Here is a 19,993-nt window from a genome sequence, read left to right as displayed (position 1 = left end):
AGTATGAATGTAGCTAAAAGTTTTGCTGATGACATGGATGTTGATGCCTAATTTCTAAGTAAGTGTAGAAGGTTTAGGGAAAACAGTTTGATGAGATCAGTCATGATGAGGTAATTCAAACCCCTGAGGATACTTTTAATTTTGATTATTTTAGGTTATTGTGTATATGGCAATTGCTTCTTTGAAAAGTAAAATTGTGGAAATGAGAACGTTTGAGACTGTTTTTGGATTCTTATATAATTCAGTGAAGCTAAAGTCACTTGATGCTATTGAATTAAGAGAACGTTGCACTACTTTTTATAATACATTTTTTCATAGTGGTTCATCGGATGTTGACTTGGATGAGTTTTTTCTGGGTTAAAAATATTGCAGGTAACTTTACATAATGAAGTGATGGCACCTATTGAGATTTTAGAGTTTGTGAATACTATTGGTTGTTATCCAAATATCTTTATTGCTTATCGAATTTTACTAACCACTCTTGTGACAGTAGCCTCAATGGAAAGAAGTTTCTCTAAGCGTGCTGAAAAATTATTTGAGATCATCAATGTCTCAAGAAAGTTTGAACGGTTTAGCAATTTTATGCATTGAAAATGACGTTTTGAAAAGTACTGCTTTTGAAGCAATATAATTAATTATCAATGATTTTGCTTTTTTTGTTTTTTTTACTTTAATCTTAAATTAGATTTAAGAAGAAAACATAACGTTTTTAAATTTTTAATGTAAATATTTCGAAGTGAAAAATATTAAATTTAGGGAACTATTTAATTTAAATCAAGATGACTAATTAACTAATTACAAGATATTTTTTAGTTAACATATTTTTAAAAATTAATTTAAAATGATTTTCTAAATTTATTCACATTAAACTATCTCTTAGTTTTATGATTTTGGTAAGATTCGTTTCTTGGAGTTATGAAGCAAGTTTATCAAATAAATTCAAATATCTTTATTTGATTAATTATATATTATATCAACAACAGGATTTCTGGATTTAAGATAATATATCAAGTCGGTGTTTATTTTTGCATTTATATTAAATAGTAAATATAATTTTGTTTTCATATACATGTATACACAAGAACAAATGTATGAGTATGACATATTATAGTTGATAGATCATTTATTTTTTCAATTTGTTTTCATATTTTAATTTACAGTATATTTACAAATTTGAACAGAACATATGTTAATCCTCAAAAATTACAACCGTCTGTTGTATGGTGTTTAAATATAAGCAAAAATGAACTTTGGACATGATATAACGAGAATAGGAATTACAAAACAGGAACGACAAGGAAGAAGATAGAACGGGATAAAAACATAGATTTTAGATTAGAACAAGTTACAATTCAAACAAATTAACGTTTGCCATCAAATATATAACATGTGTTTTCAATTTATATAGCATAAAAATGTTCAAAATAAGAAATGTTATTATAGTATGTTCTATAATAGTTAAAATTTAAAAAACAAACAAATGTAATTTAATATTTATGAACAAAATATAAAACACTAAGAATAAAGAAGTCAATTACTTTTGTAATATTTTTATTATTTCATATCATATAAAAATATACTAAATATATTTGTGTTTGTCCCAAACAGGATATCCAGAATTTTTGTTTCCGTCACCTCCTGTTTCTAATCGGGAATACAAAATTTATCTTATATTAGAGATGCATTCTCTTATGAGATATAAATTGGAGAACGGGTAAGATATAATGGAACATGATAAAATTGAATGGGAATTACTCTAAATAATTATATTTTTCGCAAACGTATTTACTCACTTTATCGGTTTTATATATGGTTTGATAGTTTACAAGTTTAATGTTCACAAGTTTAATAAAAATCTACCTGACCATTAACTCGATTCAGTTTGATCTCGGTCCGATTGTTTGATTGTTACGAATTTTAAATATTACTAAAATCATTATTATTTCAAATATTTCAACCAACTAATATGAGTTTAGGTTATAGATACTATAACTATATAAATAATTTTTTTAACATCAATCTAACTTATATTATATAACAATCTAAGATTTTTTCTAATTTACTCTTCAGTTTCAAACTCCAAAAATTGACTTATGGTTGCTATTGTGTCATAAGCAAACATAAATAACATTTATACTTTTATGTGTATATTATAATTTATTCAATACAATATATATCACTAAAACAACAAAACAATCAGATATTTAATAAAAAATTATTATAACACATTTCTGAAAATATGAAATTTCGCACGCACGTATGATTTATTTTATGTGACAAATTTGATGTTTAGATCTTAAATGTTCTTGTGAATGCCTCAATATCCAAGAAAAAGTAACAAACATGGGAGTGATTGGCACGGTATAACATATATAACACCTTATAGGTAACCATTTAGCGAGATGAGTTATGATAAGAACGATTACACATTGGAACCAATAAACTTATTTATTTCATTTCAATTCTTACTTGACAACACCATACCAAAACACAACCTAAAGAAAGAGTAGACTCAAATACTAATTCATCACATCAACGCTCCAATCTATTTTCCTTCCTCTTTTTGTGATATCTTCCCTCAAATATGGTTACCATTATCGTGAGATACGTCGCCGTTTTCCTCTACTTTATTCTTCTTTTTGTGTTCTTCCTCTGCTTTCTTCTTGATCCTCCTTGCATCCCTCGCTGCTTTCTTCATCTTTTCTTCCTCAGCCAACTTCTTTGCTTTCTCCTTCTCTTCCTCCAAAGACTTAACCAACCGCGTAAGGCAAATATCGGCATCGTCTTCATCAGATTTCGGCATCAAGTTCTCAGCAACATCAGCTGGAGACATGTCAGTTTCCTCCACCAATCGCTTGATTTCTCCAAACAAGTCATGTGACTCAATCTCCAAGTAGTTCTTAGCCAAAACCTTAAACGCTTCAAACCTACAATAAGACATCTCAATATGGTTGTCCATTCTTCCTCTACGTATCAAAGCTGGATCAAGCTTATCCAAATAATTCGTAGTAAACACAATAATCTTCTCTCCACTACAAGCTGACCACAACCCATCAATGGCGTTTAATAGCCCCGACAAAGTAACCTTACTCTCTCTTTCACCTCTTTCTCTCTTCAACAACTTCTCAGCTTCTTTCTTCTTTTCTTCTTCCTCTTCATCCTCATCTTCCTCCTTCTTCTTCTTTCTCTGTCCCGTAAGATCAAGCGAACAATCGATATCTTCAATCACAACAATAGACTTCCCTTTTGTATCCAACATTAGCTTCTTCAACTCCGAGTTATCCTTCACAGTAGTCAACTCAAGATCATACACATCATACTCCAAGAAGTTCGCCATAGCCGATATCATCGTCGATTTCCCTGTCCCCGGCGGTCCAAACAACAGATAACCTCTCTTCCACGGCTTCCCAACCTTCCTATAATAATCTTTCCCTTTAGTAAACTTAATCAAATCCTTTTTCATCCCTTCTTTCTTCTCAAGATCCATAGCCAAAGTCTCAAACGTTGCGGGATGATCAAAAGGAACGTTGCTCCACCTTCCTTCTCTCCAAGCCGAATAATCTTGACTCGAGTTATTAGTGTAAAGCTTCCTCTCTCTGTTCTTCAAACCAATCTCTTTCCCTTCTCTCAAAACATGATCAAGATAAGTCGTTGTGATCATCTCCCTATACCGATTATGGAAACTCAAAGTCAAGTACCTTTTCTCGCTAGAATCAGCCTGATCATTACTCTTCCACACGCTCAAAGACCACACCACCTTCACACCTTGGAACACATCTTCAACTGCTTCGTGATTGTCCAAACTAAGCACCAACGATTTGCTGTTTTTTGATTCGTTGGCCTTTAACCTCTGAGCACGAGCCGTTGATTTCGAGGATAAGTAGTTGCGTATCAAATCATAGGCTTGGCTTTTCTTGAGACCTTTATCTTCTGTGTATTCAGTGAATTTGATGTGAACAGAATTTGAGACCAAACCGAACATCTTGTAAAAACACTTCTCCAAGTAGTCTCTGATTTGGTATGGCACAAACTGTCTGTACACTGACCAGAAGAACATAAGACTTGCCATGGTCGTGCCGGTGAAACCAAATAATCCTCCGGCTTCAAACATCTTTGTGTTTGTTTACTTCTCTTTGTGACTTTGAGATGTGCTCTCACTAATTATATATATCCATGTTCTTTGATTATTTCGGGATTTATTAGTCTTTAGTCGTTAAAAGAGTAGATCTTACGTTGGTTTGCTCATGCCAACGTGTGACTTGTGAGAGCCACTTAAATTCATTTTCATTTTCGTTTTGGTTGTTGTTAAGAAAACCACTTAAATTCTTGTTAGAAAAAAATCAGGGAAAGCAAATATCAATTCACATATAAGTCGTTGAGAGAATCTTGTTATATAAAGTTGAATCCGTTTCAAAATAACTTTGCATATTATCAAAAAATAAAAAAACAACTTTGAGCATATAGCGATGATAAAGTTTGCATTTATGCTACTTTCTCTTCTTTTTTTTTCTTCCTTTTTTTAGGGGCAGAACTCTATGGGTATTTATCCTACTCTAGTTACAACGAAATTGTATTGCCACTTTGATAAAAGAAATATTTATTATCATGAAATTTTGGTTCGTATAAATAGTCATTCCACATGGTTTTCATGTTCTTGGGTACAAATTTGACGAAAAGTATTGAAAGATTTTGTTGTATTTGCTTAATCATGAAGATACTATATATGAGTTTGAAGAAGCTAGGTGTGAAACCGATTCCGAGTTTTGAGAAATTATGGATCAAACCATAAAGAGTGGGATCATAAAAATAAAGTGGTGATGTTAAAGTTTTAGTTTTTTCTTTAAATTTACTTTTGTATTTAGTAGTTGTAGATCCATCTTTTATGTTCGTAGTATCTTTTTACAACTTAATAGTCATTTCAACATTAAAGTGCAAAATCACTATTTTTATCATAAGAAAAAGATATGTTATAACTTATTATCTTGTTTCCCCGAAGACCGAAATAACCGATGGATGACGGGCAGAAGTAAACTAATAATACAAATTTGCAGAGACTTTGTGGCGTTTTTATGTTTCAACGAATAATACATCTCTTTCAAACACCACTTAAACTCATTTTTTGGATATATCTTAGTAAAGTCTACACAAATTATTGGTGGTCTTTATATTTTGAATTTTTTAAAAATATTTTTGGTGGTCTTGCATCTCAAAAACGTCTTATTTTGTATAGAATGTTAAAGCTTTTGCTGTTCCTTCTTTATAGTGCCAAACTGTTCAAGTCGAAATTTGTATTAATTGGATAGTTAAATTTGTTCTTCGAGGACTTCGCTTTTTAAAAATTACTCAGTGAATGTGGGCTTAAGTAAGATGTTAACTTGGGAACAAAACTTATATGCCTACTCCAGATAAGTGCTATTTACGTGTCGTTTTTGTTGGCGAGATAATTGGGGGCAGATGGATTTGGAGTAAATTAGTTTTCCAGTAAACCAACAAAAGGTCCATAACAATGCAAATATTGTCCATATTTTTCTCAATTTAATCCAATGCAACTAAGATATTTGGATTTATAATCGGTCCACGTGAGACAAATAAATTGATGTTTGTTGTAGATCTCCGAAAACCTTTGTAGATATATGAATATATTTTTCATATTGTCTTTTTCGTCAATTAGATTGAATATTCAATAAAATATATATTTATTTTGTAAGAATATGAAAAATCTATGACAAGCGGTTATTTGTAATCAGTGAAAACATGTTTGGAATAGAGTCAATCAATACTAAAAATTCAACACAATTTAGTGTTAATATTATGATGAAACTTCCTAAGTTCCATTGGTTAATTTAAAAAAATACTGATGCAGATCCGGTGACAATGCGACGAAATCTTGTGAAGATCCGGTGACAATTCAATAAAATTTGGTGAGATTCAGTGACAAATCGTTGAAAGTCGGTAAAAATCCGATGAAACTTATGATTCAAATAATATTTTGTTGTATAATTGCGATTCAAAACATAAATCTCAATTTTTTCCGCCAAAAACATAAACCCGTAATTTTCCTGCTAAAAACGTAAATTCGTATTTTTCCGCAAAAAAACATGTATTTCGTCCAAAACGTAAATCCATAATTTTCGCGTAAAAAATTGTGAATCCGTAAATTTCCCAATTTTGATGATAATAATGATGAAATTTTTTGATTATTATTTTCTAATAATTCTTAATTAAATTATTGTTTAAATTATTATTTAAAAGGATTAATCCATTTAACAATTCAACCCATCAAATTAAATGAGTTCATGAGTTGACCCAATTCATTTTATTAAATGAATTGGGTCAACTCATGAACTCATTTAACTCTAACCATAAATTCATTGGATAATGAGTTGCCTTTGGTTATCCATTTTGACAAACCTAGCCATAACCCATAATTTAGGCATATAATTCAGCTTTTTTTATCTATATTTATTACCACCTTCTTCATCTTCTTATTATTTACTCTACATAATGAAAATTTTTTACAGTGTTTACATCGCGAAACAAGTTCTAGGTGAGGTGATGTACACATAAACAAAATATGCTTATGTTTTGTTTATATTTTGCTTATGTTTTGCATAATACTAGTATACATGCATCTATATATCGATAATTCATTATCATCTAAAAGATAGGTTTTAAACCATGCTAATTTTTTCATATTTTTATAAGGATTTCACTCTTTTCTTTGCTTCCTTTGTTGAAGTAATTGAGTTTTAATATTCTACTTTATCTTTTAAGTATTTAAGTATACATGTAAATTTGACTAGTTTGTCACTCAGATATTCATCATTACATGGATTATTACAATAAGAGCATTTTTGTACTTATACAAATATATGTGTGCATTTTTAGTATCAAAGCACATACAAATTATGTGGTTGTATTTAAACCTGTTTCCTTCTCTTATGAGAAATATATCATTAGCGACAATTCCTCTTTTCTCTCTATTCTCTTCTCTCCTCCGTTCTTCACTCTCTTCTTCAACTCGTTTTCTCTTTTTTTAGGACAATGGATATCATCTACGAGGTCAGTCAAGGTCGTATTCGTAGCTACATTTGCCATGTCGAGTTTGAGTTTAATCGATTCTATGGAACTACGACAATTTGTTATTGGGGATGCTTGTTGCGTCTGCAATATACTCATATATATTTCTCTAGTATCTGTATTAGTAAGTTTATGTTTTCAATATCAAAGATTAATAAATATCCCTGCATTACTACTACGGAAAAAATAAAGTTTTTAATAAAGAAACAATGATAAAATGCAGATGAAAGTTGTAAGAACTAAAAGCGTCGAATATATGTCCTTCTTGGTAGTCGTTTGCAATGTTTGCAAACGCAACTGTTTGGACCATTGTCTCTCTATTACTGGTAGATCCAACAATGTTTGTAAGTCTTCTTAAAGACATTCATATTTTGGGTAAATTGGACTTATATCAGAAAATAGTAATTTGTCAAATTTCAATAATCTAGTTAATCATTTCCCTTGATTTCCTTACCCACTTTTTTGTCCAAATAATGATCCATATAATTGTTTTTCTCGACAAATGAGCACATTTACATACATAACTACAAGAAAAATAGAACAAATACACAAATACAAGAAAAAAAATTTCAACGATTTGAAAATGTATGAACTGACAATTTAATAAAATATAGTTTCTATGATAAATTAATAGTACAAGAATTTTCCCCAATTTCTTCTAAAGTTTGTGTACTTGTCAGCCTTCTCTTTTTTCATGTGTTTGTTGATATGAATAACAGAATAAGGAAAACAGTATAATAAAAACTAAAAAAAAAGAGAATTATGAAGAGGAGCCGTTGGAGGAGGAATTGTAGCCGTAAGGGTTATTGCTTGCCCAATTCCATAGATCCCTACACATCTCCTCTATCCCATTTTTAGCCGTGCATTCATACCAAACTAAACAAAACAATTTTTTTGCCTAAATACAACTTTTTTGAACTTACAGTCCTAATTTTGAACCAATCAATCTTTAACTTTCTTAACAAATCTCACAGCTCAAAACAATTTTTTTTCGTTTTTTTACATGTAACTTTTAAATTTTTTACAACACATTTTTTTGTGCTTTAAGAGCTGTCGTTTTTTTTATATAATAACATTTAATTATCTAATTACAATATTTTAATTAATATAAATAACATAAAGAAAAAGTGAAAAAACAATATATATTTCATTTAGTTATTATAAAATTTAATATTATAATATATATTTTCATCTAAAATTGTATAATGAATATATGAACTAACAGCTCCTTGATGTTCATCAGCTCCCTGATGTCCATCAGCTCCTTGATGTCATCAGAATCTGCATCTTCAAAAATTGCAGTTGATATATCAAAGTGGCTTTCTTTTCATTGTCTAGTTCCTATTTCTACCATTGCTTCTACAAAATGAAGAAGCTTACTCGAGATCATGCTTTGATAGTATCAGCCTTAAAGGAGTCATCGTTTCTTGTAAGCTCTTTACAGTTGTATGAATGGAAGTTACTGGAGAAATCATATAACGTAGATAAGTTGTATGAATGGAAGTTATTGGGTATTTTTTTCTTTTTTGCATTTAGTTTATCTCTTAGTCTTCTTAACTAATTATAAAATCATGTATGGAGTCGGATTTCTCATAAAACGAGTTCAGGTAGATTTAATAAAAATAATGTTATAGCTTACTTTTGCATCTAAAGTTTATATTTTGTAACCATGCCAAAGCAAAATAAAACCACAATAGTAATAAACGTTTTAAAGTTTACTTTGTAACCATGCCCTTCACTTTGTTTTGTTTCTCCTGCTTTACATTATCCTCTGCTTTCTTCTTGTTCTTCCTCGCTTCCTTCTCTATTTTCTTCTTCTTCTCTTCCTCCAAAGACTTAACCAAACGTCTAAAGCAAATATCTGCATCGTCTTCATCAGATTTCGGCATTAAATTCTCAGCAACATCAGCCGGAGACACGTCGACTTCCTCTAGCAATCTCCCAATCTCTCCATACAAGTCATGTGACTCGTTCTCCAAGTAGTTCTTAGCTAAAACCTTAAATGCTTCAAACCTACAATAAGACATCTCAATGTGGTAGTCCATTCTTCCTCTACGTATCAATGCTGGATCAAGATTATCCACAAAATTTGTTGTAAAAATAATAATCTTCTCATCACTACAAGCTGACCATAACCCATCAATGGCGTTCAATAACCCCGACAAAGTAACATTGCTCTCATTATTCCCACTTACTCTTTTCAAGTTCTCAGCTTCCTTCTTCTCCTCTTTATCCTCATCTTCTTCCTTCTTTTTCTTTCTATGTTCCGTAAGCTCAAGGGAACAATCAATATCTTCAATTACAACAATAGACTTCCCTTTTGTGTCCAACATTAACTTCTTCAACTCCGCGTTATCTTTCACTGTGGTCAACTCAAGATCATACACATCATACTCCAAGAAATTCGCTATTGCGGATATCATCGTCGATTTCCCTGTCCCGGGAGGTCCAAACAAGAGATAACCGCGCTTCCACGGCTTAGCAACCTTCCTATAATAATCTTTTCCTTTAGTAAACTTAATCAAATCCTTTTTAATCTCTTCTTTTTTATCAAGATCCATGCCCAAAGTCTCGAACGACGCATGGTGATTAAAAGGAACGTTGCTCCATAGTCCTTCCCACCAAGACGAATAACTACTACTGTCATTGTTAGTGTAGAGCTTCCTCTCTCTGTTCTTTAACGCAATCTCTTTTCCTTCTCTCAAAACATGATCAATATAAGTGTTTGTGATTATATCTCTGTGATGATTTTCGAAAGTCAGAGTCAAGTACCTTCCCTCCTTCGAATTATGTTTATCCTCTTTATCTACCACGGTGGAAGACCATACCACGTTTACACCTTGGAATACAACTACAACTGCCTCGTCGTCGTCCAAACAAAGAACCAACGATTTGCTGTTTTCCGATTCTTTGGCCTTTAATCTCTTGGCTCTAGCAGTTGATATCGAGGATAAATAGTTGCCTATCTCATCGTAGGCTCGGCTTTTACTTAGACCTTCTCCTGTGTATTCAGGGAATCTGATGTAAACAAAATTTGAGTCCCTGCGGAACAACTTGTCCAAATACTTCTGAATGGTGTTTTCCAAGTATTCTCGTAGTTGGTATGGCACAAACTGTTTATACATTGGCCATAAGAACATAATACTCGCCATAGTCGTACTGGTGAAACCCCATATTGTTCCTACCTCAAGCATCTTTGTGTTTGTTAAGTTCTCTTTGAGACTTTGAGATGTGCTTTAACTAATTATATATAGCATGATATTTTAGTCTTTAGGGCTTTTTAAGTCTTTAGTGGTAAGGCTAGAAAAAAGTTTAACATAGCAAATATCAATTAAACAAAAAAATGGTAGAGAAAATCTTATTAAATTGATGAAGGAGCTTCAAGATAACATTGAAGCATATATTAATTTAAATTTGTAAGCTTTTTCATATGTTTCAGATAAAATCAGAAGCTCATTTTGAACAGTGACATTTGTCTAATTGTTAAAAATAAAAGTAAAAATATTAGTATGAAATTTAGAGAAACTAAATTTAGTTAATTAGAAAAAGAAATTCAAATTTTTGAACATGAAAATGAAGAAGTAAATAAATAACTATAGGGAAATTAAGATTCAGAAGTTCATTTTGATCGGTGACATTTGTCTAATTGTTAATAATAGCAATAACAATAATAATATTTATTAGAAAGGGAAAGTAAATTTAGTTAACTAGAAAAAGAAATTCATAAATTTGAAGATGAAGATGAAGTAAATTAATATGTATACGGGAATTGATACTATTTGTTTAATTGAAAATTAGAATATTGAAATGAAACAATAATGTTGTAGTTTTAATGATAAAAATAAATGCAATAAAGAGAAAGAATAATACATGGATCTAACTAGTAAACGTAGAACCAAAAACATATAATCAAAAGTATAGGCGAAATAACAAAAGAAGCATAAGATTTACATACAAAATCTTTGATGTCGTTTCATTAAATGGAAATAATAAATATTTTAATTTCATAATGAAATAATGAATGTTTTTAAATTATATATTTGTTGACAAATTGTGTATTACATATTTCATTTTAAAGGCACTTGACGTGAATGTAAAAGCATATGAAACGATGGAACACAATGATGAAATCTATAGATAGTAAATACAAATTCTTTAAAAGCATATGATAAGAGGAGAGAAGAATAATTGCCAAATTACATCCTTATACAATAAACTAAAATTCATCATGAGTCACTTTTCTTGTTCAAATCAATTGAGTTGCCATTTTGTTGAGAAACGTTGCCGTTTTCCTCCTTGGCCTTCACTTTCTCCTTCTTCTCATCTTCCTCTGTCTTCTTCTTCTTCTCCTCTGCTTCCTCTGCTTTCTTCATCTTCTTTGCTTCCTTCTCTGCTTTCTTCTTCTCTTCTTCCTCAGCCAACTTCCTTGCTTTCTCCTTCTCTTCCTCCAAAGTCTTGACCAAACGCTTGATGCAAATATCTGCATCTTCTTCGTCAGATTTCGGCATCAAAGTCTCCGCAACATCCGCGGGGGACATATCGGTTTCTTCGAGCTTTCTTTCGATTTCTCCATACAAGTCGTGTGTTTCAATCTCCAAGTAGTTCTTAGCCAAAACCTTGAATGCTTCAAACTTGCAATAAGACATCTCAATGTGGTTGTCCATTCTTCCTCTACGTATCAATGCTGGATCAAGCTTATCCACAAAATTAGTTGTGAACACTATGATCTTCTCACCACTACAAGCTGACCATAACCCATCAATGGAGTTTAATAAACCTGACAAAGTAACCTTGCTCTGCTTATCATCTACCTTGGGCTTCTTCTCACCTTCCTTCTTCTCCTCTCCATCCTCCTCTTCATCTTCCTCTTTTTTCTTCTTTCGCTGCCCCGTAAGATCAAGCGAGCAATCAATATCTTCAATCACAATGATAGACTTACTAGTTGTATCCAACAACAACTTCTTCAGCTCTGAGTTATCCTTCACCGTCGTTAGCTCAAGATCATACACATCATAGTCCAAGAAATTCGCTATTGCAGCTATCATCGTCGATTTCCCTGTCCCGGGCGGGCCAAACAAGAGATAACCGCGCTTCCATGGCTTCCCAACCTTCTTGTAATAATCTTTCCCTTTGCTAAACTTTATCAAATCCTTCTTAATCCCTTCTTTCTTCTCTGGATCCATAGCCAAAGTCTCAAACGTCGCCGGATGGTGAAAAGGAACGTTGCTCCACTTTCCTGACCTCCAAGGATACCATTCTTGACTTGAGTTATTAGTGTAAAGCTTCCTCTCTCTGTTCATCAATCCAATAGCTTTCCCTTCTCTCAAAACATGATCAAGATAAGTCTCAATGATCATACCTCGGTGTCGCCTATGGAAACTAAGAGTAAAGTGCCTTCTCTCCTCTGAGCTGCGTTGACCATAATTAGACTGAGGCTGAATCACTTTCACATTCGAATACCACTTCACCTTCACACCTTCGAACTCATCTTCAATTTCCTCATGATCATCCATACTAAACACCAAAGATTTGCTGTTTTTCGTTTCGTTGGCCTTTAGTCTTTTAGCAAGAGCCGTTGATTTCGACGCTAAGTAGTTGCGTATGGAGTCGTAGGCTTGGCTTCTCTTCAGACCTTCATCTGTGTACTCGGTGAATTTGATGTCAACGTAGTAAGAGATCCATCCAATCATCTTGTGGAAGTATCTCTCCACATAGGCTCGGAAATGGGCAGGGACGTATTGTTTGTAAATCGCCCAGAAGAACATAAAGCTCGTCACCGTCGTGCCGGTTATTCCCCATATGGCTCCAGTTTCAAGCATCTTTTGGTGTTGCTTCTATCTCACGAAACTCTTTACTTGTGTCACACGAAACTATTAGTTTGTGTTTGTCTTGTGATCTGGTAAGTGTGATCTGTGATTTGGTTTCACAACTCTGTTATTCACTCTCTATTTATATCCTAGGCTCGAGGTTTCGAGGAAGAAGCCACGAAGTGTGTTTGATACTACATGTGTTCAGGAAACTACATGTATATGTTTAATACTAATATGATGTGGAATTTTACAATGGACAGTGTCACTAGGCTTTGTCGTTTACGAATTACCATCTTAGTCTCTATGATTAGGTGAAGTGTTTAGAAACTTTTCCATATAGTCTAGGCTTGCTCTTTGGGATCATGCGAGGAGCCACTTAAATAAATTTAAGAGTAAAATATTATGTAAAGTATGAGTCCAAAATCAATTTTTCTTGACGAAATTATTCTATTATTTTGTTCCTTATAAGTCTAGTCAACTGTCGTAAATCAGTATACCTTAGACGATAAGCCTAAATTGATTACGAAAGGTGCTTGATTCTTAATTGGTTGTCCATCAACGTTGAAACGTATTTTCTCAAGTAAATACATCTTTTGAGAAAACATATACAACTTAGGATGACATATCTTGCGACTTGCATGAAGGCAGGTTACAATTACGTTTCAAGCTAAGATTTTCTCTAAATCGGTAGTAGGAAAGTTTTAACGGTCGCTGAAAGTTTATGTTTTTATCGACTGACCGGATCAACCGATAATTAAAAAAATTATTTTGAAAATTTGATGTCACAAATAAATAAGAAATTTGAATTTTTTTTTATAGAGTTTTTGCATAGTAATCTTTGTATTTTACTTTTTTTTTTAAATCATGTTTAGACAAATAGAAATGGCATGAATAATATGTGAGATATTGAAAGTGATTAGTTTGAATGAAATTAATTTTAAGAAACTTGAGTTTGATTGTTTTTCTTTAGGCAATACAAAATTTGATTTGGAGTGCAAATAAAATGTCGTCTTGTTTAGTATGCTCGGACTCTTAGATAAGCATGCTTACCTCTTTGGAATGACGTCAATTTGGATGATTTTATATACGTTCGCAATGACGTCGACTGAATCATTTTATACGATTATAGTCATGATTAAACTAGACTCAGTTGGTAAGTATGAAAAAATGGGTCTAAATTAACGTGGCACACCTAAAGATTCGGTACTAAAATAAAGAAAACCTAGGAAAACTAAATATCTCAAGCATACAATTTTTATTTTCTTGGATGATGATGTCAATGCAGGTCATTTATGTATTAAGTATTAACCAATACTAGCTAGGGTTTCGAATCCAACAAGTCAGTTTCTCATCTCACGGACAATCATGAACTTGAGCTTGAAAAGGCTCATTATAAACAAAGTAATAGCCCAAATCATAAGTGGCGGAAAGATTAAGAGTAGTCCTGGACGTTCGGTTATCTAATTCGGCTTTGGTTCGTATACATTCGGTTATCGTTTTTTTTTGTTCTAAAGTTTAGTATTTATTCGATTTTTGAAATTTTGGTTCGATTTTGGTTTTGTTCCAGTTTTTTCGGTTTTAAAATTTGGTATCCATTCGGTTATTTTGCTTTGAATATTTTGGGATATTTCGGTTGTTTTTGAATATTTGTGGTTATTTTCGAGTATTTTTACTATTTTATATAAATTTTTAAGTATTTTTAATTATTTAATCTAGAAATTATTAATATTTTTGACAATATAATTATATTTCGGATATTTTTGGTTACATTAAATATTTTGATTCGGTTTCAGTTCTTTCAGTTATAGGATTTAGTTTTCATTCGGTTATTTTTAAATTTTCGGTTTGGTTCGATTATTTTTGCTTTGGTTTTGGTCGGGTACATACAGTTTGAATTATTTGCCCACACCTAATTAAGAGCATCAACTAAAGATAATCATGAGTCTTGGGCTTTACAAGGCCCATTAAGATCAAAGTGAAATGCCCAAATCATATATGGCAACCAGTGGAAAGCTTAAGAGCATCATCAACTAAACAAGAGCCATTTTCTCAGTTGTTTATTCATTTTCTCCATCGTACATAGAAAGAGACAACTAGTCATAACTCCAATTTTTTGAACCTTCCCACTCCAACAATGCCGATTCAAGTAGCGAGAGCTTAACAATCAGCAATAATGGTAGAAAAACGAGTAGGTCCAAAGATATGCAAGACTCGGAATAACTTTCAGTTTCTGAGTAACACAAAGTATTGATGATGGATTGTGTTATTCACCATGAAAGTAACGGATAGAGAAATGTTGCTTGAGAATGAGACTGACAAATCAGACTGTCATATTCTTGTGGGTTTTCTCTATGCAGGTGAAACCAAAAGTACAAGGGTACTAAGAGAAGCTACATGCAGCCAATGTCAAAACCAAGAATTCATCTCCTAAATGAAACATATTTGATAAAATTCATCTGTTTGTTGTTACATGGATAGTTATAATGTAAACTTCTAAGCAACATATTTAGATCACCAAACTATACTTCAAGTATCTATAAAGATAAGCTCTTTGGTGTGTACCTTAATGGAACCACAATCTTAACTTATATAATTCATACAAATCAACTCATAAATAAGATATGCTCTAAGGTGTTCTTAGCCACTAACAAAACAAACCCATTTCACATCTTTGCAAACCAAAACCAAACCCATATTGAAAAACCATACAAAATTACATAAACAAACTCACTATACACATAAACTCAAATGAAAGATTTGCTCCAATGTGTTCTTAGCCACTAACAAAACAAACCCTTTTCACATTTTGACTCACTGGCTACTCTTAATATATCCATCTTTAACTACTAATCATGATAATACTACTCAGCGATCCAAAAGCATCAAATCACATAAACAAACTCGCTATGATCTATCAATCTCAAATCCTAAAATCATCATCATCATCCACAATTCTCAAATCACAAGTAAAACCCAACATAGAGTCATCACCACCAAAGATCATTAAACCAACATCAGAAACACAAGTCTCAACATTAAACAAAGATCCATCAATAAAACCAACATCAGAAACATAAAGTCTTGACCTTTAAACGAAACTTCTAACCAAATGATCAATCAAAGAGACCCATCATGCCTGCATCGTCAGAAGATTCATCCTTCACTTCTTCAACCTTCTTCTTAGATTCAGCAACCGGCTCAGCCGCCGAAGCAGCACCACCACCACCACCTCCAGCCACCATAGCAACAGCTGGACCACCAGAAGACAAAGCAGACATCTTTTCTCTCCCAGCAGCAATAAGCTCCGTCACATCATGATCCTTGATGAGAGAAAACAACAGATCTATCTTCGTTTCATCGATTTCAGCACCAACAGATTCCAAGATCTTCTTCAGATCATTTGAGGTTGGATTCTCGTTTCCACCGAGTTTCGCGAGGAGAAATGCAGCAATCACCTTCATCGTTTTAGGGGTTTTCGATTTCGATCTTTCGACTGCTAGGGTTTGCGAAAGGGACTGGAGAGATCTATAGTTTGTGAATTTTAAGGGTCAAATGTTGTCTCTGTCCCATAATGTGAGAGGAGATTTTAGGGTTTTGTTCCGTACGTACGGTACACGACACAGAGCCGGAAATTTTAATGGGCCTTTTAAGTTATGGGTCTTTAATGGGCCTTATATGTAAAGAGAGATTTTAAACCCATTTTCTAATTTGAATCTATATATACATTTTTGCAGTCATTTTATGAAATAAATCCTGGAGTTGGGACTTATTTACAATGGCTGTCATTGGCTTTTAGTTATTAACTTTTTTCCAGCAATAAATTGATTAACAAACTAAAAATATTCCAATCTCATATGTCACGCACACAATATTCAGCAACTATTTGAAACAAAAAATGTTTGACAAACAAAAATATAATTGCAATCTCTTAAAATGAGCAAAACACACCTAAATACATTATTTATCTATCCAATAAATCTTTTTTCTCCAAAATTTGAACTAGATTTTGGCAACTATTTAAAACAATATTTGTTTGACAAACCAAAATACAATTGCAATCCCGTAAAATATTTATTTTAATTATATATTTAAATTAGCGGTGTACCGCGGTTTTTTTTACGGGACGGATTTGGCGAGACGGGTTTGGCAGGACGTTACTTAATAACAATTGTAAACTATAAAATAAAAATAAATAGATTTAATTTACAAACTTTTATATATACTAATTTAAAAAATAAATTGTCCCGCGGTATACCGCGGGTTAAAATCTAGTTGTTTTTACATATTTCCAAAATCTTGTAGTTAATGAGGATATATTGAGTTTTAATGACTAGTTAAAATTTCAAGATAACAAGATCTGGATAAGTGAGTTAGAATCCAACTTATAGAAAAATTTGGTTATTATAAAAAATTTCAAACTCATTAATTAAAATATTTCTAAGAGATGCCACACAATATTTTTCTGAAGATATTAGTCAGAAATATAAGAAAAATTAAATTTATTTATGCAAATAAATAAATATATATGGAAGAAGATCTAAATTGAAATAGAAAATATTAATATAAAGTCAATAGACATGATTTCATAATCAAAACTTTGAATGTTTTTATTTTTTGAATCGAATCGAATCGTATTTCGGAATCCGGATATTGATATAACAATTGATTATGACAATAAGGTTAAGAAGGTGTTGCCCAAAAAAAAAGGTTCAGAAATCAGAAGAAGGAGGGTAGTCTCTCTTGGTAACTGATGTTTTATATTGGAACATGGTTGAGTTATTGGTATTGCAATATTACTATTATCTGAAAACTCAAAAATTTTATTATTAGTCAACCAAAAAAAAAACAGAAGTTTGTTTCCGGTGAAAAAAATAGTGAAAGAACCTATTAAAAGTAAAAAATACTAGTCAACGAGAAATAAAAACATATGGACAAAAATTCATTGGGTATCATTAGTAAATAAGGAACAAAATTGTTTAACAAAACTCTTTTTCAAGAAAAAATTTCTTGATGGATTCTCAATATTTTCTTGCATTTTCCCTTTCTCTTCTCTTGATTTTCTCTCAAATTTCATCTTTCTCCTTTAGTGTTGATCCAACTAGAATCACTCAACTCTCTTGGACTCCTAGGTATGTGTTTTGTGTATCTGAATTACGTAATCATGATCTTTGTTCTGTTGTGTTAAAGAAAGTGAATTTCGTGGTTTCTTCAGGGCATTTTTATACAAAGGATTTCTCTCAGATGAGGAATGTGATCATTTGATTAAGTTGGTATAGAATCAAACATGTTATTAAGTTTTCTTGTTTTCATAAAATTATATAGATTTTGTGATCATATAGGACTGTGTTGTGGATGTAAACATTGGTTTTAGGCAAAAGGAAAGCTTGAGAAGTCAATGGTGGTGGCTGATGTTGATTCAGGTGAGAGTGAAGACAGTGAAGTACGCACAAGTTCTGGAATGTTTCTGACCAAAAGACAGGTGAGAGCAGTGGAATTTTACTATGTATTTTTATTGTATTCGACTAGCTTAATTCACTAAATAGACAGACTAGTTCTCTGTGTTTTTTTTTGTAAAGAAGTAAACGCTTGAGTCTTGACCAAGTTACTATTGGTTTTGTTTACTTCAACCTTTAGGATGATATAGTAGCTAATGTCGAGGCTAAACTTGCTGCATGGACCTTTCTTCCTGAGGGTACTTCCGCGAGGCATATACATTTTTCTTTTTTTTTCTAATTCTGTTTCTTACTCTCATCTTATCTTTATGTGTTGTGGATCAGAAAATGGGGAAGCCTTACAAATACTGCACTATGAGAATGGTCAAAAATATGATCCGCATTTCGACTATTTTTACGACAAGAAAGCTCTAGAGCTAGGTGGTCATCGGATCGCCACCGTACTAATGTACTTGTCCAATGTCACAAAGGGTGGAGAAACAGTGTTTCCCAACTGGAAGGTAAAACATATATCACTTCTTGTTCCATAAATCATCACTTGAGTTTTTGAATTTAAATCATCACTTAATGTGATCATTCATTCTTATAGGGTAAAACACCTCAGCTGAAAGACGATAGCTGGTCGAAATGTGCAAAACAAGGCTATGCAGGTAAAATATATACAAGTTTGATGTACACACTTGTAGTTGTAGCATGGTTCTATGTTTTATGAAAGATACAACTATTTCTTCAAATGGTATATTACATTATTTGAATAAGTAATCTTTAATTGTAGTGAAACCGAGGAAAGGTGACGCATTATTGTTCTTCAATCTTCATCTAAATGGAACAACGGACCCAAATAGCTTACATGGAAGTTGTCCGGTGATTGAGGGAGAGAAATGGTCAGCAACTAGATGGATTCATGTTAGGTCATTCGGTAAGAAGAAACTTGTGTGTGTGGACGATCATGAGAGCTGCCAAGAATGGGCAGATGCAGGGGAATGCGAGAAGAATCCAATGTACATGGTGGGTTCGGAAACTTCCCTTGGATTTTGTAGAAAGAGCTGCAAAGCTTGTTGATCTTAAGAACAACAACAAGTGACTAGATTCTTTCACATAACGAAAAACCCGGTGTTTTGTAATGAAGCATGATGATATCTATATTTCTAATGAAGTGTAACAATCATACAACCTACTAGGGGTGGGCAAGAAAACCGGAACCGATTACCCGAACCGGAAGCGACCCGAAAAATTGGACCAGAAACCGAACTCGAACTCGAAGATTTACCCTATTGGGTCCAAAATTCCTCTACCCAAAAAACCGAAACCGAACCCGAAAATACCCGGATATTTTATTCGAAAATCTAAATTTTACCTAAAACCCGAAATTTTACCAGAAAATTTGGGTATTTACCCGAAAAATCTGGATATACATCCGAAAATTTGGTATCGGTTCCAAAAAAGAGCCCAAAACTCTATATTCGAACCGACCGGAACCCGATTAGACCCGAACCGACACCGAACCGATATTTTAGATTTACCCTATTGGATCCTAAACTTTTCTACCTGAAGAACCTGTACTCGATAGGGTTTTATCCGAATCCGACCCGCTTATCCGAATGTCCACCCCTACGAGTCGTGTTTCAAGACCGCGGTCGTCGGCGGACA

At 32.7% G+C, this 19,993-nt stretch overlaps 6 protein-coding genes and 1 long non-coding RNA gene across 8 annotated transcripts; 1 reads left to right on the top strand and 6 right to left on the bottom strand.

Annotated features, from left to right (window-relative positions):
* Nucleotides 1-2,305: 2,305 nt before the first annotated feature.
* AT3G28540 (P-loop containing nucleoside triphosphate hydrolases superfamily protein) lies at nucleotides 2,306-4,380 on the bottom strand (the record flags this gene model as incomplete). 2 transcript variants are annotated; one of them, NM_001035712.1, is made up of 2 exons in its annotated part: nucleotides 2,432-2,553; nucleotides 2,593-4,111. In NM_001035712.1, the coding sequence occupies 2 exons, from the start codon at nucleotides 4,109-4,111 to the stop codon at nucleotides 2,546-2,548; spliced, it is 1,527 nt and encodes a 508-aa protein (NP_001030789.1). In that variant the 3' UTR covers nucleotides 2,432-2,545. The 2 variants fall into 2 exon arrangements, with proteins under 2 accessions (NP_189495.1, NP_001030789.1); NM_113774.3 differs by having other exon boundaries at nucleotides 2,306-4,380.
* Nucleotides 4,381-7,840: 3,460 nt separating this feature from the next.
* Nucleotides 7,841-7,918, bottom strand: AT3G28530 (UDP-glucose 4-epimerase; the record flags this gene model as incomplete). The annotated part of the gene is made up of 1 exon (NM_113773.1): nucleotides 7,841-7,918. One exon carries the CDS (start codon nucleotides 7,916-7,918, stop codon nucleotides 7,841-7,843), a length of 78 nt encoding a protein of 25 aa, NP_189494.1.
* Nucleotides 7,919-8,795: 877 nt separating this feature from the next.
* On the bottom strand, nucleotides 8,796-10,232 carry AT3G28520 (P-loop containing nucleoside triphosphate hydrolases superfamily protein; the record flags this gene model as incomplete). Its single annotated transcript, NM_113772.1, has 1 exon — nucleotides 8,796-10,232. One exon carries the CDS (start codon nucleotides 10,230-10,232, stop codon nucleotides 8,796-8,798), a length of 1,437 nt encoding a protein of 478 aa, NP_189493.1.
* Nucleotides 10,233-11,125: 893 nt separating this feature from the next.
* On the bottom strand, nucleotides 11,126-13,085 carry AT3G28510 (P-loop containing nucleoside triphosphate hydrolases superfamily protein). Its single transcript, NM_113771.4, has one exon. It carries the CDS (start codon nucleotides 12,897-12,899, stop codon nucleotides 11,307-11,309), a length of 1,593 nt encoding a protein of 530 aa, NP_189492.1. The 5' UTR covers nucleotides 12,900-13,085; the 3' UTR covers nucleotides 11,126-11,306.
* Nucleotides 13,086-14,893: 1,808 nt separating this feature from the next.
* AT3G05505 lies at nucleotides 14,894-15,161 on the bottom strand. The gene has a single exon (NR_141181.1). It is a non-coding gene; the product is annotated as an other RNA (long non-coding RNA).
* Nucleotides 15,162-15,575: 414 nt separating this feature from the next.
* On the bottom strand, nucleotides 15,576-16,526 carry AT3G28500 (60S acidic ribosomal protein family). The gene has a single exon (NM_113770.3). It carries the CDS (start codon nucleotides 16,349-16,351, stop codon nucleotides 16,004-16,006), a length of 348 nt encoding a protein of 115 aa, NP_189491.1. The 5' UTR covers nucleotides 16,352-16,526; the 3' UTR covers nucleotides 15,576-16,003.
* A 1,333-nt stretch (nucleotides 16,527-17,859) lies between these two features.
* Nucleotides 17,860-19,527, top strand: AT3G28490 (Oxoglutarate/iron-dependent oxygenase). The gene is made up of 7 exons (NM_113769.3): nucleotides 17,860-18,019; nucleotides 18,103-18,160; nucleotides 18,262-18,369; nucleotides 18,525-18,582; nucleotides 18,668-18,843; nucleotides 18,933-18,993; nucleotides 19,119-19,527. Exons 1-7 carry the CDS (start codon nucleotides 17,901-17,903, stop codon nucleotides 19,403-19,405), a joined length of 867 nt encoding a protein of 288 aa, NP_189490.2. The 5' UTR covers nucleotides 17,860-17,900; the 3' UTR covers nucleotides 19,406-19,527.
* The last annotated feature ends 466 nt before the right edge of the window (nucleotides 19,528-19,993 follow it).

Source organism: Arabidopsis thaliana, chromosome 3, assembly GCF_000001735.4.
Source record: "Arabidopsis thaliana chromosome 3, partial sequence".
NCBI classification, from domain to species: domain Eukaryota; kingdom Viridiplantae; phylum Streptophyta; class Magnoliopsida; order Brassicales; family Brassicaceae; genus Arabidopsis; species Arabidopsis thaliana.
The sequence above is the reverse complement of the archived record's forward strand: the minus strand, read 5'-3'. Positions and strand labels throughout refer to the sequence as shown.

Bases quoted from the DNA above. Each gene is read 5' to 3' on its own strand.
- AT3G28510 (NM_113771.4), bottom strand. From the start codon at position 12,899: ATGCTTGAAACTGGAGCCATATGGGGAATAACCGGCACGACGGTGACG.
- AT3G28490 (NM_113769.3), top strand. From the start codon at position 17,901: ATGGATTCTCAATATTTTCTTGCATTTTCCCTTTCTCTTCTCTTGATT. The intron at 18,161-18,261 runs GTATAGAATCAA...CATTGGTTTTAG, and splicing joins GTGATCATTTGATTAAGTTG to GCAAAAGGAAAGCTTGAGAA. The intron at 18,994-19,118 runs GTAAAATATATA...CTTTAATTGTAG, and splicing joins TGCAAAACAAGGCTATGCAG to TGAAACCGAGGAAAGGTGAC.
- AT3G28500 (NM_113770.3), bottom strand. From the start codon at position 16,351: ATGAAGGTGATTGCTGCATTTCTCCTCGCGAAACTCGGTGGAAACGAG.